This window comes from Zootoca vivipara, chromosome 9, assembly GCF_963506605.1.
Source record: "Zootoca vivipara chromosome 9, rZooViv1.1, whole genome shotgun sequence".
NCBI lineage: Eukaryota > Metazoa > Chordata > Lepidosauria > Squamata > Lacertidae > Zootoca > Zootoca vivipara.
Window position 1 is genome coordinate 10243457 of NC_083284.1, and position 19069 is coordinate 10262525.

At 44.7% G+C, this 19069-nt stretch overlaps 1 protein-coding gene across 4 annotated transcripts in view; it reads right to left on the reverse strand.

Annotated features, from left to right (window-relative positions):
* Positions 1 to 3246: 3246 nt before the first annotated feature.
* Positions 3247 to 19069, reverse strand: part of CCDC158 (coiled-coil domain containing 158) — a 47896-nt gene continuing 32073 nt past the window's right edge. For 3 of the 4 annotated variants that reach the window (XM_060278374.1, XM_035103076.2, XM_060278372.1), the window contains 12 exons: positions 17994 to 18106; positions 17112 to 17270; positions 16454 to 16546; positions 15130 to 15246; positions 14154 to 14320; positions 12303 to 12356; positions 11071 to 11130; positions 7205 to 7272; positions 6807 to 7016; positions 5542 to 5562; positions 4572 to 4673; positions 3247 to 3617 (listed from right to left, as the gene is read on the reverse strand). In XM_060278374.1, coding sequence (XP_060134357.1) covers positions 3541 to 3617; positions 4572 to 4673; positions 5542 to 5562; positions 6807 to 7016; positions 7205 to 7272; positions 11071 to 11130; positions 12303 to 12356; positions 14154 to 14320; positions 15130 to 15246; positions 16454 to 16546; positions 17112 to 17270; positions 17994 to 18106 — 1241 coding nt within the window. In that variant the 3' untranslated portion in view covers positions 3247 to 3540. The remainder of the gene's footprint in view (positions 3618 to 4571; positions 4674 to 5541; positions 5563 to 6806; positions 7017 to 7204; positions 7273 to 11070; positions 11131 to 12302; positions 12357 to 14153; positions 14321 to 15129; positions 15247 to 16453; positions 16547 to 17111; positions 17271 to 17993; positions 18107 to 19069) is intronic. The other variant, XM_060278373.1, reaches the window with a different exon arrangement.

A 19069-nucleotide genomic window follows, 5' to 3' on the forward strand; every position in this document is an offset into this window, starting at 1 on the left:
CATTTATTACTGGACAGCGCCATTGTACTCACTGCCTGCTTGCGAGTCTCCCGTACACATCTGCTTGGCCACCATGCAAACAAGATGCTGGGCTACTGGGCCTTTGACTTGATCCAGCAGGACTCTTATGTTCTTAAATCTACTGTGGTCCTAGTCCTGTCCCTTGGCACTTGCTGTGGTGGGTTTTCTCAATCCCCCTTCTAGTTCCTTTGCTCTCAGCATTCAATAGAAAAACATATAATACTCTTTGTCTTGTAATATAGTATCACCACCACCAACGTTTAAGTACAGTATATCAAGACTTTTAAGCATACTTGAGCGGAAGCTTGCCACGCTCTTAAAATACTAAGACAGAAGGGGCTTCCTTGAATGCAAATATTTTTGCTGGTTTTGAGAGCTTTTTGGTTGACTGGCACATTACAAAGGTTAAAGCAGTCTTAACAAGGGCTTTTAAGTTTTGCAAATGGGTTTAAAGACATGTTGGAGGCCTGTCTGAGAGGATTATCTGCATTATTTAGCTGATTCAGATGTTCGCATTTTAAAGCCACTTACCCTTCACTAGAATAGCTCAGTGTCTGTTTCTGGGGAATTTATTCTTGCATGGACAGGAGTTGGGCTTGTAATCTCAATTTGCAAAGCTGTGTTTAGCAGATAGCTTCTGTGCTGCCATTCAGAGTTGATAAAGGAAAATCCACCTGGAACCTGTTTCAGAGTCCAGAGATTCTAAGCAGTACAACTCATTTCCCACAGCATATGTGCATCTTGGACTTTAGTACTGGGTGGTCTGTAGGCTCATGCAGAGCTTGCCTGAGGTCTGGGTCAGCAGTGGAAAGGACTCCCTCCCTTCCTTGGAGGTTTTTAAGCAGAGGTTGGATGGCCATCTGTCATGGATGCTTTACAGTTAAGATTCCTGCATTGCAGGGGGTTGGAATAGATGACCCCTGGAATCCCTTCCAACTCCACAATTCTATTCCATAGAGCCACTACAGGCAACAGGGAGGCCAAAAGACCTGCACTACCACTTTAAAGAAAACTACTGCCTCACTACATGGTCATTCTTTAACCAGAAGGTTTGCAGTGTACTGGTGCTGTAGCAGAGTTCATGAGAGTTTGCTCTCAAAACAGAGAACTGACCTTCCAGATAACTACATTTTAAAGCTGACTAAGTGGTACTTAAGGGATGCAGGTGGTGCTGTGGGTTAAACCACAGAGCCTAGGGCTTGCTGATCAGAAGGTCAGCGGTTCGAATCCCCGCAACGGGGTGAGCTCCCGTTGCTCGGTCCCAGCTCCTGCCCACCTAGCAGTTCGAAAGCACGTCAAAGTGCGGAAAGGTAAACGGCGTTTCCATGCACTGCTTAGTCATGCTGGACACATGACCCGGAAGGTGTATGCCGGCTCCCTCGGCCAGTAAAGCAAGATGAGCGCCGCAACCCCAGTCATCCATGACTGGACCTAACGGTCAGGGGTACCTTTATGTTTAAGAGGTACTTTTAGATCAACTTTTTAACAATTAAATTTAAGACCTGTCTGACCAGGCTAAATGGCGTATATGTAAGATGCCATGGCTTTGCAAATATGCCCCTTTTAGGACTTGTTCATTCCCATTACAGCTGAAGCTGTGGTGTTCATTATAACAGACAGATACAGGGAGGTGCATCTTGTGTAAGGCTGCAGCAGTCCAGCTCAAACCTGTTCTGAATCTGTACCCATCTGAGGTTAGCTGGGGCTTCTGGCTAGCTGTTTAGGAAGACAGTGCTTAGAGCACACTAACAGATTGTCTTTTCTAATACAACAATTAATAAAATTTAGGGGCTGGGCATATAATAGCCTGTTTTTTTTATAATCTAGTACTAATCTAGGACCCAGGTGGCGCTGTGGTTAAACCACTGAGCCTAGGGCTTGCTGATCAGAAGGTCGGCGGTTCGAATCCCTGTGACGGGGTGAGCTCCCGTTGCTTGGTCCCAGCTCCTGCCAACCTAGCAGTTCGAAAGCATGTCAAAATGCAAGTAGATAAATAGGAACCGCTACAGCGGGAAGGTAAACGGCGTTTCCATGTGCTGCTCTGGTTTGCCAGAAGCGGCTTTGTCATGCTGGCCACATGACCTGGAAGCTATACGCCGGCTCCCTCGGCCAATAATGCGAGATGAGCGCGCAACCCCAGAGTCGGTCACGACTGGACCTAATGGTCAGGGGTCCTTTACCTTACTAATCACTAGCTCGGTTTTAGGAAGATCTTAACCTATTCTTAGACTCAAGAGTGGGAATATTCCAGTTTTCTAAAAAAGGTAACACCAGTCATGTTAAAACACACCTAGAAGACAGCAGGGAGAGTGTTCTGTATGCTATATATGTATCTCTGAATGTCTGGCATGCTTGGCATATTAGATTTATTTTTAAACTACTCAAGAACATCAACATGTGTGTTTGAGTAAATGGCAGTCTGAAGTAACGGGTACCATGCAACATTCATTCTTCTTAGTTAACTCTAGATTATACCAACTGTAGGATTTACTCCATTGACTTGGCAGTGGATTAGTAACTTTAAAATTATGCCTGTATTTGAATGCAATCCTTGGAAATGGGCGCTGTTTACTTTGGCTGAGATGTATAAAGGGAACGAAAGAGGAATGTGCTGTGCAACCTTACAAAAGACCAAAGTCTACATAGGAATTGAACATAAACACATATACCGAGGGGGGTGCGGTTTCATGAGGAAGGGGGAACTGATGGCACTCAGCCTGCAGGAGCGATCATATGATGGGTGGGTGGAGAGGCAGCCTTCTAAGCAGAACACAGAATACAGCTAGATGGCACCCATTAATTCACTGCACAGCCACTGCCACCTTGGCAGCAGAGAAAGGAAGTTTGTACATTCATGCAACTCTTACTCAATGCAAACACAAAGTAACAAGATAAATATCTCTGAGCACTGGCATAGATTTCCAACCAGCCCCCCCCCCTCTCCCAACTTTGACTGGAAAATGCCCTGTGCGGGGCAGGGTGTGTGTGTGTGTCCCCAGTTCATTCTGCACAATTGTTCTAAAAAGGAAATGTGGTGTACCGGTATAAATATAAGATATTAATTGAAATCATAGCATTGTAGAGTTGGAAGGGATCACAAGGGTCATCTAGTCCACCCCCTGCATTGCAGGAATCTTTTGCCCAACGTGAGGCTCGAACCCATGGCCCTCAGATTAAGTGTCTCATATTCTACCGACTGAGCTACCACGTTGGGTCTCCTAAAAGTCCTATTTAAATAATAAAGGATAAGATGCAAGTTAAGATGGTATGAACATTTAGGGAGTTGTTTGTAGCTAAGCCCATCCATTTTTACTCGCCATTTGATGAATATGGCCACTGCCTTTTTTATGCCAACAAGAGCCTGGCACTTTGTTTGCCAAACCTGCTTTTTCTATACAGAGAGGCAGATTACAAAACTATGGCCACTTTTATTATTAAACAGTAACGGTAGGCTTTTAGCATTCCATTTAACAGAGCACAATCTACATACATCTGAGCGATTGAGAACCACACCACATTTCATTTGGACAGCTTCTTCTCCTTCTCCTTTGCCTTCTCAATCTTCTTTTCCTGGCATCGGATCATTGTAGACATTGCTGAAGGTAGCATTGAGGGATGGAACATTAATACACAACAAATGAGGGTAGAAAACACAAAACAAAGACGCTCCTGTCCCCCTGCAGGTTGGCTCTTCATGAAACCCAGGCCCGTATTCAACAATGCGCACCAGTGGAAGGGATGAGGTTTGCAAAGAACCCTTTGCATTTACAATCAGAACTTGTTCCTCTTGTCACAAATACCATCCAACCAGCACTGGTAACAGCAGGGTAGTCCCCAGTGCATTGCAAAGGAATGAGGGTGCCTTTCCCCAGCATTCTCCACTCCTGTTTTCTGCTTTGCCTGTGTCAAATGACCCCTCCAGGTAGAGATGTTTCCTTGTACACTCAAACATACTGATGGCACGATATACTTAAACATTCTGTCAGCAAGGGGTGGTTTGAGCTATTGCCCTTCCTCTGCAGGGGTGGTGCCAGAGCAGGTGCAGGGATTGGGGGGGGGAAATGTCTGGAGGCCCTACTAAGCCGAATGAGCAGCCCCCCATTTCCATAGCAGGATCAGCCTACCATGCTTTTGCTGTTTTTATTGTACATCGCCTTGAGATTGATTGTACAGAAGGCGAGTAATAAACTGATGTTTTGAAAAAGTGAAGTAATACACATCACTAAAGGGTGTGTGTCGTCCCCCCCGACTATTAAGTCCAGAGTTTAAAATCACCTAACTGTACCACTGTTTCCTTTCTTGGTGCGTCTACTCAAAAGTTTGTAGCAGCTGCACCAGGAGTCTCAGAATTACTCCTCCCCAAAGTGATGCAGCATACATATTTGCAATGGGCAGTAAAATAATTTGCAAAACAGTTAATTTGACAACTTTTTAGTAAGTGGTACTTCCTGTGTAGAAAGTCTTCTCTTTTTTGTTGGCAGCAACATGTAGGAAGACAAGTCTTATTCCAGGCAAATTACTGAATTGTCAAACAGTGTATGATTTTGTACCTTGGTTTTTCAACTGCAATGTTTCCACTAAGTTTTGCAGACTCTCCATCTTATTCTGTAATTTCCTGCAGGCGTTTCCATTGGCTTCCCCTGCCTGAATAGCTACAGACAAAATATTAAATCACAGTCAGAAATATAAACGCCGTGTTCCTCTGAAAGCAGGCCCGCCATAGTGTTGAAGACCCTGGAACTGGGCCAGGTCACAATTTATTAGTGGTATCACATTAACACTGGCTAATGGTGGTGGTCATGTTGATCTTCTGAAGATCAGCACATTTACACTTGAAATCCTAGTTGTTTAAGGGCCAAAACAGATGCAGTGGGAACGCTGCTAACATTTCTGCCATGCTCACAAAACAGGAATGAAGTATGCTTTACACTTTTCATGAAAAGAAGCGTGTAGAGAAGGGAGATTGTACATGAAACAGGAGCCGATTAAAATCCTGCAGATTCCAGGCCAAGTTCACCATCATCTGTGGGGAAACCCAGCTGGAACTGGCTTAACATGAAGCAATGTGGAGCAATTGCTTGGGGAGAACACATTCCAGAAAGCTGGCCATTTTCCTATCACCAAAATCTGTCTATCAGTAATTAAAACCAAGCTCCATACTCAGGCCTGTGGCCATTAAATAATCTATGGACTGTGAAAGCATAGGGGAGAGGAACGTTACTATTAAAAATATTTTACTATTAGGCTGTCTGTTAGTGTGCTTTTTACTATGTTTTTATCATTGATGTTTTGTAATGTGTTTCTAATGTACACGGCCCTGAGATCTTTTGGTGGTATATAAATTGAAGAAATAAAACAACCACCACCAAGGCAAGGACGAAAAGGAATGTATGAAGTAGGCAGAATTTCTTTTTCTCGATATTTCAGCGAGCTGGGAGACTGCTGATACATTACAGCAGTGGGAGCAGAATTATTTAGTAAGAAACGTTGCAAAATATGTTTAAGTAAAAGTTCACTTACAAGAGGTGGCAAAGGAGATATCTGTTTTGGAAAGAAGAAGGAAAACACCAGTTAAGATAATGTGGTTTTAGATAATGATTCCATGACAATAAAAGGTGCCACTTGACCTTTATTGACACCTGGAGGTTTTGCATGTTTGCACTGACTGGCATGCCAAAAGAGGCCCAACTTCTGCACACGGCATCCTTGGGCACCTGGGAATGGGGTTGCAACACCCTGTTCCCCACCCCCAGCCTAGTAGCTTGAGACCCACCATTTTTAACATGCCATGAGTGCTCCTGAATGACTTGAATGTCAGGGGCCTTGTGGGCGATTTAAAACGCTCACTTTGCTGACACCTTTTGCTACGCTGCTGCTTGGTGAAAACCACAGGGGAGCACTGTGCTGATGGCTTCCTCAGGCCTGTAGCTGGCTCTGGTGCCAAAAAGCTACCATAAATTTGGGCCGAGTCCTCCGTATGCGCCTACATTTTCTGTTCTTTCTCTTTTCCTCGTGGTGTTATCACCAAGCCTGTGGGCAATGTCTTCTCCCTTTAATAATATATAGTTCTTGGCTGTTGAAGCACATTGCCATTCTGCCAGGGGATCCAATAGGGCAAAATGAGGCAATTGCCTCAGTCTGTGTGTGCCTCACAGCCCTTATTTGCTTTGTCACTCAACTGCTGGCCACTCCTGCCGCCACTGCCGCCTATCCATATCTTGCGAGGCTCCACGGTAGAGTCCTTTCCCAGAGCAATACTTTCTGGATAGGGGGACCTGGGAGCGTGGCTGCACTGCAACAGCTGTTCTGTGGTGGCGACTAGAAATTCTTTTTTAAATATTAGTTAAATGTTAAGCTTCCACTTTAACGACATTTAAGAGAGAATTCCAAGCCATTGTAGAAAAGTGATGGCAGGAGCATTTGGCCCAGAACGGCTCACTCTGAGGAAGGACCCCCTTCGACACAGCGAGGCACAGAGCCTGCCAGCACTGCCGCCATATTACCAGCAATGAAACGCTTGAAAATTAAGGGGGAAAGGGGATGGGATGCTCATGGCAGCAATAATAGAATCGCAGAGTAGGAAGGGTCCACAAGGGTCATCTAGTCCAACCCCCTTCAATCCAGGAACCTTTCACCCAACGTGGGTCTTGAACCCATGACCCTGGGATAAAGAATTTCATGCTCTACCGATTGAGCTATCCAGTTGGCTCTCTCCTAAAGAAGCCCCAACTACCCCTTGTTCCAGTGGTTTTATGGCTGGCTTTAGATTATTGCTTGGCACTTACTTCTACAGGCAGAAGAGGATGTAGCTTCCGGGGAGCTGCTCTTCTTCAGACTTGACCGACGTTCTGAACAGGCTGCAGGAGCTACCTTCAGGTCATCCAGCTGAGCCATTAACAGTGAGTGCACGGGAGACCTGTCTTTGTACCTCTCCTCTGGGGACAGTTTATTCGAAGATGTAAAACGAGGAGTGGAACTGAAGATTCCTTTAGACCCTGGATGTGGCAAAGACAGCATTGCGATAATAGAAGATATTTTTTTAAAAAATTAAACAAACCTTATAGAAACAGCACGTTAGGAAACACAACACCAAGGCCTGGAAAACAAAACTTGACTCCATATTCCAAGCCGATACTGTGCCCTACCTGAATATTAGTTCTTTCATTGTTTAATGGAAACTCACCACTGGACGTGAAGGGAAGGGTAGCATCTGAATCTTCGAGGTCTGTAGCATGTAACGTTAAAGGGTCCCTGTGCGCAAACAGAAGAACACAAGAGTAGCCTGACACAAGAGAATCCTGACCAGACAGAAGTACTGTTTTGGGGGGACAGGAGGCGGGCAGGTGTGGAGGACTCCCTGGTCCTGAATGGGGTAACTGTGCCCCTGAAGGACCAGGTGCGCAGCCTAGGAGTCATTTTGGACTCACAGCTGTCCATGGAGGCGCAGGTCAATTCTGTGTCCAGGGCAGCTGTTTACCAGCTCCATCTGGTACGCAGGCTGAGACCCTCCCTGCCTGCATACTGTCTCGCCGGAGTGGTGCATGCTCTAGTTATCGCCCGCTTGGACTACTGCAATGCGCTCTATGTGGGGCTACCTTTAAAGGTGACGCAGAAACTACAACTAATCCAGAATGCAGCAGCTAGACTGGTGACTGGGAGCGGCCGCCGAGACCACATAACACCGGTCTTGAAAGACCTACATTGGCTCCCAGTACGTTTCCGAGCACAATTCAAAGTGTTGGTACTGACCTTTAAAGCCCTGAACGGCCTCGGTCCAGTATACCTGAAGGAGCATCTCCACCCCTATTGTTCTGCCCGGACACTGAGGTCCAGCACCGAGGGCCTTCTGGCGGTTCCCTCGCTGCGAGAAGCCAAGTTACAGGGAACCAGGCAGAGGGCCTTCTTGGTAGTGGCACCCGCCCTGTGGAATGCCCTCCCACTGGATGTCAAAGAGAAAAACATCTCCCAGACTTTTAGAAGACATCTGAAGGCAGCCCTGTTTAGGGAAGCTTTTAATGTTTAACAGACCATTGTATTTTAATATTTTGTTGGAAACCACCCAGAGTGGCTGGGGAAACCCAGCCAAATGGGCTGGGTATAAATAATAAATAATAATTATTATTACCCAGCTGGATCAGGTCCATGGCCCATTTAGTCCAGGGGTCTGTTTTCACAGTGGCCAACCAGATTGCCACGGGAAGCCTGCAAGCAGGACATGAGCGCAACAGCACTCTCTCCTCCAGTGCTGGCATTTGGAAGCACGCTGCCTCTGACCATGGAGGCGGAGTACAGCTTTCTTGGATAGTAGCCTTCAAAAGCCTTATCCTCCGTCCCAAGAAGCAGAGCTACTAGATAAGCAGAGCTGTGCAAGAGCCACACAAGTCCAGAAAGCAGTCATGTTGCTCCAAATAGTACAAGGGGGCAGAAGTACTTTGCAACCACACTGTTTCATACACAAAAACATCATAATAGGGGCTAGGGGGTATGTTTCTGGAAGCAGCCACACCCCTACATTTGCACACACACAAAAAGAATTCATCAATTCTCAATTAAACCTTAGCATTATGGCTGGGTGTATAAAATGGTTGAGATTAAAATATGTCTCTCATATACATAGTCATATAAAAGGTAAAGGTAAAGGGACCCCTGACCATTAGGTCCAGTCGTGACCGACTCTGGGGTTGCGCGCTCATCTCACATTATTGGCCGAGGGAGCCGGCGTACAGCTTCCAGGTCATGTGGCCAGCATGACAAAGCCGCTTCTGGCAAACCAGAGCAGCACATGGAAACGCCGTTTACCTTCCCGCTGTAGCGGTTCCTATTTATCTACTTGCATTTTGACGTGCTTTCGAACTGCTAGGTTGGCACATGAGTTTAAAAGTCTGCTTTTCAAAATATTTGTATTATTATTATATAAAACCACAAAATACATAATAAAAACAAAAACAACCCTAGCCCACATTTTAAAAGAGTATTGGATGTCAAATCAGCCAAAGGCTGTCAGGGACTGGGCAGAGGAGGAATGGTGGAGGAGGAAGAGGAAGACAGTATAGATTTACAACAGCGGTTTGCAGGAGGTCACAGCTCAGAGGCAGATTAGGGGGAAAATTGGGAAATAATGGGAGAGGAGGAGCAGGCAGAACTGGAGCAGCAGCAGCTGGCTGACATGTTGTCGCTAGAAAGCATTCCAGACCCACCATCTCCCAGAACCTGGCAAGCCTTAAAAGTAGGAGAGCAAAGAGCTCAAAGACAGAGGGCATGTAGCAGCATCCGTAGAAGTGACGAATGAGGGAGAGACGCGGTTGGGGGTGGGGGTGGGGGGTTCACTTGGGACAACACCATTATCCAAGAGGTTGGGTACTATAGCCTCTCTCTGGAAAGACTGAAATAAAAAAGGATGGTAAGAAACTTTTCCTTGTCTTTATATTTCCTGGGCAACCAGCCAAGAGCCGCTGACAACATCCTGACAAAGGCCTGGTTAAAGAAGAATGTTTTTGCCTGGTGCCTAAAGGTGTACAATGAAGATGCCAGGAAACCTCCCTGGGGACAGCATTCTACTAATAGAGTTTGTATGATTGTATCCTTTGAAACAACTATTCTTGTTTTGTAGTTTTGATTTATAGCATTTTTAATTGTATTAATTAACAGCTAATTTAGGGTGTTAAAGAAATAGTGTGTAAGAGCACACAGATGGATACAAAAAAGCAATTTTGACAGCTTTCTTGGTGAAAGCTGTCTACTTGTGTGATATAAATCTGGTAAGCCACAATTACTCTTAGAAGTTTTGTATTCTCCGTGCTATGATTTTATGAATTTTTGTATTAATCTCATCTTACGTTTTCATTCTGTGATGAGATTGGTTGTTCTTTTTTACTAGCAATTCAACTTAGCTTAGTCTCAGAAAGTCATTCCTGATATAAAAAATATTTCCGTGTGTCCAATTCTCAGCGGGGAAATTCCGCAGCAGAGACACAGCTGTCCAGGGCAGCCTGCTATGCTCTGTTACCTGCAAGCCTATGGCTTTCTGAATTAAAGGGTAAAGCCTTCATATAAGGCCTGATATGTCACAATGTGTAGAATGGACCAAATGAATGTACAGTGCAACACACCCTTATTTATTCATTGAACTGCAGTGGAAGATTTTTATGTCTAGCTACACTCAGACCCGCGACTGCTGCTGCTGGCAACAGCAAGCTAATACTGTATGCTACAGGAGGTGTGTGTGATCCTCAGGGGCTGCTGTAGAATTTGTTGGGTCTGGTTCAAGGCAAGCAGAGAGGCAGGAGACTTCTGGAAGACCAGCTTAGGTTTCCTGAGCTCTGATAAGGAGCCCCAGTGCATCATGTTGCAACATAAAACTGCCTATCACTTGCCAGAACAACAACAACAACAACAACAAAAAAACATTTACAGAAAGTATGCTAAGAGGATGCTGCCACTGTCTCAGTGGTGAGATTTTTCTCTCTCTCCCTAAAACATTTCTCCTTTGTGTAAAAGGGAGGAGTGACAAATTTGGCATGTCAGAGGACCCAAACCAAAGGCATCATTTCTCACAGGGGTATCTTATCCATAGACATTGGTGGCATGGGGCACCAGATTTTGGAGGGTGCCACAAGCTGAGTGTCCGGGAAGGAGAGTCAGGGCGTGCTCCCTTCCCCACTCTGGGGCAGCCTGCTCCTCTCCTCTCAGCCGCCCATCGGAGTGTGCTGCGTCTGGCTCAGGGAAGCCCCTTTGTGTCCCCTCCCGCTGGGTCTCCCTGGGCGCCCGGCGGGTGCATGCGCAGGGCGGGGGGTGTCTCTCCCACCCCTCTTTGGCTGCGTCGTTGCCTGCGTGCCTCCCTGTGGAGTCTGTGAGCGGAGCAGGGAAGCGCCCTGTGCAATCCCGGGGCCGAGCAAGGATGGGACAGCCGGCGAGCCACCTGATGTGCTTGCTGGCCTTCGAGCTGAAGCAAAGCCCCCCTCCCGCCCAAATAGGTCGACAACTCTGGGAAACCGGGGATATATTTGCACCATGGTGGCGGATATGCTTAAGACGGCCCTGATTTCTCACCTGCTGAAACTATCTTGCCCCATGCTGACATCGGAAGGCATATCTCGGACTGCAGTTTCCCTGTGTTGAGACACAAGACTCCCATTAAAGGGAGAAGTGATGCTGCGCAAAGCAATACTTGAGCCCCTCTGGAGAAATCCTCTTGGTGAAAAAGGAGAACACTCTTTTAAAGGGGGAATAGAAATTTAAAATAAAATTAAGACTCCTCTGAGATGGCACCCACTATGCAGAGAAGGGTGACCAAGATGATCAAGGGTCTGGAAACCAAGACTTATGAGGAACGGTTGAAGGAGCTGGGTATGTTTTGCCTGGGAAAGAGGAGACTGAGAGAAGAGAGGATAGCCATCTTCATAAATCTCTGGGGCTGTCACATGGAGATTGAGCAAGCTTGTTTTCTCCTGCTGTGGAGGGTATGACTCTCGAACCAATGGCTTCAAGTTACAAGAAAGGAGATTCCAACTAAATACCAGGTGGAACTTTCTTACAGTAAGAGCTGTTCAACCGTGGAATGGTCTCCTTTGGGAGGTGGTGGACTCTCTTTCCTTGGAGGTTTTTAAGCAGAGGTTGAGTGGCCACCCATCATTGATGCTTTAGCTGAGATTCTTGCACTGCACAAGGTTGGACTAGATGACTCTCGGGGTCCCTTCCAACTCTACAATTCTATGCTTGTTTTTCTTAACCAGTGCTCTTCCTGAGCAAGTTGCTTGGGTAGCAGTGGTTCATAAGCAAAAGCAGTGCACAAAGAGGTGCTGTTTCCTATCTGAGAAGAAGTGGTTCATTCTTCCATGCTGGATGGAAGTTGCTGGAGAATCAGGAGAGTATTTATATTTTTTCTGCTTGGGCACTCCTCCTCCCTAAGGGAGCTGCTCAGCAGGATGTTACTTTCTGGGCAAGTCCTACCCTGCCTCTAGGCCAGACGCTGACGTCGGCTCCTGCTGTGCTTGAGTCAGCACAAGAAACACCTGTAACTGTGACACGAAGGCAAAAAGGCAGGCTGGAGGGAACTCCATCTGTTGGCTGTCCCTGGAAAAGCTTTTTGAGTGGCCAAGTAAGGCTCATAGATATACAAATATTACAGAAGTGACCAGTAGGTTTTCATGAAACTAAAGAGCAACTTGTACATTAAAAGAAATACAGAACTGTGACAAATGCATCCTTGTTCTTCTACCTGGTTGCACCACAGAAACTTTGATCTTCAAAGGAATTTCAGAGCCTTGGCTGAATTGGCTCACCTGCTGTAAGTTTCATGTGATCTCCTGCCAATGCAGTCTCTGCTTGCAAGGTCCCTGTATAGGAGGAAAATACCGCATTAGAGGTGCTTCTTTAAATTCCTAATCTGCCCCCACCCTGGAGAGTAATAGAATGCTTTGGAACAAATAGGTAAGTACTGTATAGGGTTGCTAAGCCTTTGTCCAAAGGTACTGCCTATCTATAATGTGGCACAGTGGGTTGGTGGGCAGACTTCAGGCCTGCAAGATCTACCTGCATTTTCCTGTGTATAAGACTACTTTTTAACCCAGGAAAATCTTCTCAAAAGTCGGGGGTCGTCTTATACACTGGGTCGTCTTATACGCAGCCGCAGAAGCGATTTCTGGCTTTGTGGACATTTTGGAAATGGGCAGCGCGACACCGGAAATCGCTTCTGCGCATGTCCAGACGTGATTTTTAGCTTCCGGACATGCGCAGAAGCGATTTCTGGCGCTGCAGACATTTTGGATATGGGCAGTGCGGGCATGTCTGGCCCATGGATGATCGTAGGAAGAGGGGTAGTCTTATACGGCAAGTATATCCCAAACTCTATATTTTAACTGGGAAAGTTGGGGTCGTCTTATAGGCTGGAAAATGCGGTACTTTGAGTTGTTGTTTTTACTAGAATCCTGAGATTCAGCAGCAGGGAGGGGAAAGAAATTCAGTTCAGTTTATATTTAAAGCTGAAACCATCACATATGCAGGCTCCAAAACAATATGAGAACGGAAACACAGACATCCTTCGAAATTTACACTTATCCGCACTTAACCAAATGTTACAGCACAATTCTCTAACCAGTGTTTACAAAAAACAACAACCCATGTATTGCTGGAAGTGTGAATTAAATGAATACATAAATGAATGTAACAAAAGTGTGTTATATTAGAAATCGCTTGCAAAAATGTATGTGTTAGACAAAATGGCATATGGAAATTTGTTTATTATGAAAATTCGCACTAAGTGGCTGAATAATTTCCATGAGCATTAAAAAACAAAAACAAAACAACCCCCCCCCCCGGAAATTGCTGCAGAAATGTGGAAGAGTGAACGAAACACAGTCCTTCCATATCAAAACCCAATCTGAGTTACCCCAGGCTTTCTTCAGTAGTATAATTTAAGGTGGGGTGAGAGTGATTTGGTTGCTGCTATTGTTAGTCAGAAATCCTTGCTGATTTACTGCAAATCACCCTGTGATCTCTCAGTAGATCCTGATCTACTTTCTGCCCTCCCTCGATGTAATGTACTTAAAAGATTTTGTGGTGGTGATTAAGCCTCTTGGTGATTGGCTGAGCTGCCCTCCTGAACCCAGAAGGGAATCTGTGGGTGCTAGTGGTTCAGCTGCTGAGATCATAGAAAGGGGCAAGGCTGGCTGAAGAGCCTAGGGAGAACAGGTGTTTGGAGGGGGCCAGAAAAATGCAGGCGAAGACCAGAGAGAGGAGCCTGAGAAGAATAAAGGGGGGGGAGGGAAAGAAGAGGGAGAAATGAGAGGTGTACATGGAGCTGCATGGGTGAGGGACACCAAGTTCCACGTTCATTTGAAATAACTAGCTCAATCTGAATTTCAAAGTTCACCTACTACATCCATCACCATTGACTCCTGCCTGCTGCAAGGCAAAACTAGAGTCCAATTTGAAGCCTATTAGTGGATTAACACAGCATGGGTGATGTATCTGTAAATCAGAGACCACAGTACTTGTCACACATTGTATGAGCAGAAAGTCCCTTTCCTAAGAATCATTCATTTCTGAAACGAATCATTCTTTTCCAAACCCATGGGTAACAAGATTTCACCCATTTCTGAAGGCATGTTAATGGTGTTTCTGCACGTTCTTACAATAAATTGCTTGTGCCTTCCAGAATTGAATCGGGCTCGCTGTCACTTTCTCTTCTGGGGAGAATGGTAGAGGGGATCTCATCGATGGTACACCGCAATTCTTGGAGAAGCTGCTTTAAATCTCGTAATGGGTCGTCCTTGCCAGAGCAGCTGGCCCTGGATGGTATCTGAATGGAAATATGGATTTCAAATACTATGAAAACAGGCCTTCACTTTTCAGAAGCATAACGAAACACCCCCAAATAAATATAGTAAAATTTTTTTTGGCACTAGTTAAAAGCGGGTGGTGCTGTGGAGGGACGCGGGTGGCGCTGTGGTCTAAACCACAGAGCCTGGGGCTTGCCGATCAGAAGGTTGGCGGTTCGAATCCCCGCGACGGAGTGAGCTCCTGTGGCTCGGTCCCAGCTCCTGCCCACCTAGCAGTTCGAAAGTACGTCAAAGTGCAAGTAGATACAATAGGTACTGCTCCGGCAGGAAGGTAAACGGTGTTTCCGTGTGCTGCTCTGGTTAGCCAGAAGTGGCTTGGTCATGCTGGCCACATGACCTGGAAGCTGTACGCTGGCTTCCTCAGCCAGTAAAGCGAGATGAGCACTGCAACCCCAGAGTCATCCGCGACTGGACCATAGCTGCCAAGTTTTCCCTTTTCTTACGAGGAAGCCTATTCTGCATAAGGGAATTTCCCTTAAAAAAAGGGAGAACTTGGCAGCTATGGACTGGACCTAATGGCCAGGGGTCCCTTTACCTTTTAAAAGCAACATCTAGTTTATTTTTTATATTGTCTGACCAGTTATCGAGAATTATTATCCCAGAGGAGGTACGTAGTGATGCCTACTTGGTCCAAATACTACAGATGTCTTTGCTTTTTTCCCCTTTCAAAGAGGAGGGATGTTCCCTAAACTGCACTGCTGTATTAACCAAGTTAATTTATGAAAGTTATCTGTTGCTAAACCTGGCAGGGATATTTTGTGATACTTACGATGTGGCCAGCGAAGGCTTGGGATGCTGGTGCACTAGAAGAGTAGGAATGAGGTAAGGTTGAAAGGCGTGGCCTGGCCAAAGAGGACCCCATCAGGTACCCCGGTCCTTGCAGCTCCTGTGTACAAAAGAGCGTATGAGTAAGCAGAGTAAAAATTATGTTCAGAGGGCTTCAGCTTCAGCAAAGAATCCAGAATGGAAGGTTGCTAGAGAAACATTAGGCGTGTGCCCACTTACAGAGAGCTCCCTAATCTAAAATCTACAACAGCTGCCCAGCATTAAAGATGGGCCAATTAACAGAAATATAAAATATTGGGACTAGGCTCTTCAGCAAACCCAGATGACAACTCCGGTCTGATCATGCATCTCCATCCCCACCCTTGTGTGCAATCCCCACCCACCCCAAAGGTGCTTTTTAGTGCAAACAGCACCTTTAGGGACAAATAACATCTTGTGGGGTTGGGGGGGGGAGTTTGCAGCACGATGAGCAGCACACACTGAACTGGGACTCTGTAGTCACTTTTTCTTCAAAAAAACCCAACAAAAAACCATGACCAGTTCAGGCACATTTTAAAGAAAGCATGTTTCATCCCAGTATGTGCTTTCTCGCCGTATCTACTCAGGAAGAACTATTACAAGAGCTAGTAACATCAGCTGTGCCATCAAAGGCTCATACACCTGCTCATCCCGCAAAGCGATAGATGCCACACTGGCCCGACCCTCCATTAGAGAATAAATGGATGCAGATCCGACATAAAAACTGTTGATATTCAGAAACCGGGAGGAGATGTGCCACTGCTTACCTGTAAGAAGCTTCCATGGTGAAACTGCTGGACCAGACTGATTCTATTCATTTAGGGCTCAGTCAAGAGTGGATTTATCCCCAAGCAACGTTGCAGAAAGGCTCGTACAAGTTTTATTACCAGGCAAATTATGAGGCACCAGCTTTCATTTGTGGACTTAATAGATCCACAATTGGGAGAGCACAAAGCTCTTAATCTCAGGGTTGTGGGTTCAAGCCGCACGTTGGGCAAAAAGATTCCTACATTGTAGGGGTTAGGAGTAGATGACCCCCAGGGTCCCTTCCAACTCTACGATTCTATGACTTTATGATTCTGAGGGAAACATGGGGTGCAGTTTGGAAACCGAAAGCTACCCCCTGCCCCCCCAAATGTATGCTTTGGGACAAAGTGTGCAATAATTAGCTGGTGTGGGCATACATTAAGAATGTTCTGGGGTAAGAGATAAGCTTGGTTTTCAAAAATTAAATTGAGTTGTAAAGGATATGCTCCCAGTGCACCTGTTCAATGAAGCCAAAGACTTACTTTTACATCTAAAGTGTGCTGAAGCTTGAAGCGCATCGCTTCCTGCTCCTGCCGCTGCATGATGCACTGACATTCTGCAAACTGCATAGAAGCCTGTGAGGGAAAACAGTGGAGATTATTTGCCTTCATGAGGGATCTCTGTGTATTATCAGTAACATTTGAGGCCCTTGAAGAGTTTTTCTTGGTAAACTCACACAAGCTTTTCAAAAAACAAAAAAGAAAAACAAAACCCTAAAAGCCACTGGATGGTATTCAGCTAAGTTTTGCTCAGAGAGTAGACCCACTGAAATTAATGGCCCCAATACTCATGGTCATTCGTTTCAATGGGGCTACTCTGAACAAAACTGAATTAAATACCATCCACAGTCCTGTTTGGGGGCTTGGTTGCTAGTATACTGAGTGGTACACACACAAAAAGGAAATAAATCCCAAGAAACTGAACATGTGATTAAAAGAAAAAAAGCTTGGGATCAAACGATGGTTACAAACTGGCATAAATACATATGGAAGGGGAAAAAACACCTTAAAATAACAACTCAAAACAAACAGTATGCCTACTAATACCAGGGACAAAATAATACAAAGTCAGAGAGGCGGGGTACAAAAAATAAAGTATTATTATTATTAATTATTAATAGTAATTATTAATTATTATTACTTTATCCAGAGCTGCCTCCATGGTAGCAAGTTTTTCTCTCAACCGTTTATCCTGTGACTTAAGAACCTCCAGCTCTCCAGCCATTTTGTTGTTTAAAGAAGCCACACAGCTCAATTCCTGGGTTAACTTATTTCTCTCTTCTTTCAGATAATGTTTCTCCTAGATGGACAAAGTTGAACAAAATATGAAGAAAAGGTAAACACAGCACTGTATTTTGATTTCAAAATCTGAATTTCTGATCATTATTTCCTGAAATTTAGTCGGATTGCGATTAAATAGACAAAGACCCTACTTCTATGAGGTAACACATAGAAACTGATCAGAATTCTGTATCTGCATACTAGCTGGTAGGTTAAATATTCTAGCTGCACATGATCATTGGCCCCCAACTCAAAATGTGATATAGCAAATGTACAGAGGGAAATTAAAATAAAAAAATAACTTAACAAATTCAAAACCTCCCTGTAAAAGTTATCATAACATTGACATACTGTTCCATTTCAAATGCCCTATCAGTTTGCCTGATCTTCTGTCCTTTCTATTAGCCAAAGGAAGATGCTTCTATGTGGGTTTCATGTAAACACTCTACATATTTTGACTGAACTCTCCTAGCAATTGCTGCTATATCACAAGTACCTTGAAGGCTCTTTTAATAAACAAAAGGACCAACCCTAAAACCCAAACCCTCAGTGGGATTTGTGAGCTTAGTTAAGTAAATTTGATTTCCCCCCAGTAAGAACCTTTGCTAGTGTAATGTACATATGCTCAAGGCAGATTTACACCGATAACACTCATTTTAGCATGGCCTTGGCATGTTAGAATTTGGTCCAGCCACTCTACTGGGACACATTTCTCTAAATTATGTATCTTAGCAGTTTTGACCTTGGTTGCGTTGGTCATTGCTTCCTCCAGGAACTTAATCTTGCTCTGCAAAGCATCTATCTGTCCGCGCTTGGCTGTGATTTGCTTTTGCATCCCCATTGCAACTTTCATTGCTATAAAAGACAAGATTTCCAAAACATTAGCGGCATCGTGCTTGTGGGTAATATACTGAAACGCCTTGTGGGTAATATACTGAGCTTTTGGTAGAGGCAGGGCCTAAGGCTTCTTGTCCTGGGCAAAAATAACATTATTTTACTATGTCTGAAAAGAGAGGGATACAGTGTGCATAATTAAAGTATATTTATACTATAACGACTAATGATCTAACCCAAATGTTCTCAAATGGTAGGCAGGACGCACAAATAGCTTGAAGGTGTTTAAGATTGATAAGGCTGGCAGTAGGGAATGGCAGTGTAGAATGTAGGTCTAATTTTACTTACCGGTAGAATGTAATCTAGATTCTGGGATTGATCCATGGCCCCCCCAAAAGCAAAACAATTCCATTGCTGAGCTCTTATGTAAACAGAAGGATCTACACTACAAATCTACCCCCACCTCTAAAACCTGGGAATTGTAGTTTGCTTAGAACACTAAGAATTCTTTGTTAAGAGATTTCTACCCCACCCTTTTCAGTTTTCTCTGGAGAGGGGGAAAGATTGTTAAAATGTGGGAAACAGGTTGAGGATTAAATCTGTAGATGTAGATCTAAACCCCCTATCCCAAATATGTGGGAGAAATACAAAAAGAAAAGCTGGGTGAAGACTTTTCAGCAGATTAAAACACATAAATTTTGCAGCCAATTAAAGCTTAGGAATTAGGCAATTACACCTTTTTATCTCTTCTATTTGTGGTCGGTTGACTTCTCTTCACCATCATTGCAGAGAATGAACCACATTTTTGTTTGGTAAGATAAATGGAAAAAGGGGTTTACTTACATTTCAATGCAAGCAACATATACAGCAAAGCAGTGTGCAGAAAAATACTTCTAAGAGTTGATAGTCTTAGCTAATATGGCTAAAACCAGGAGCCTTAATCACCAATGTGTGATCATCTTGAAGGCATGGTGGAAAGAGAGA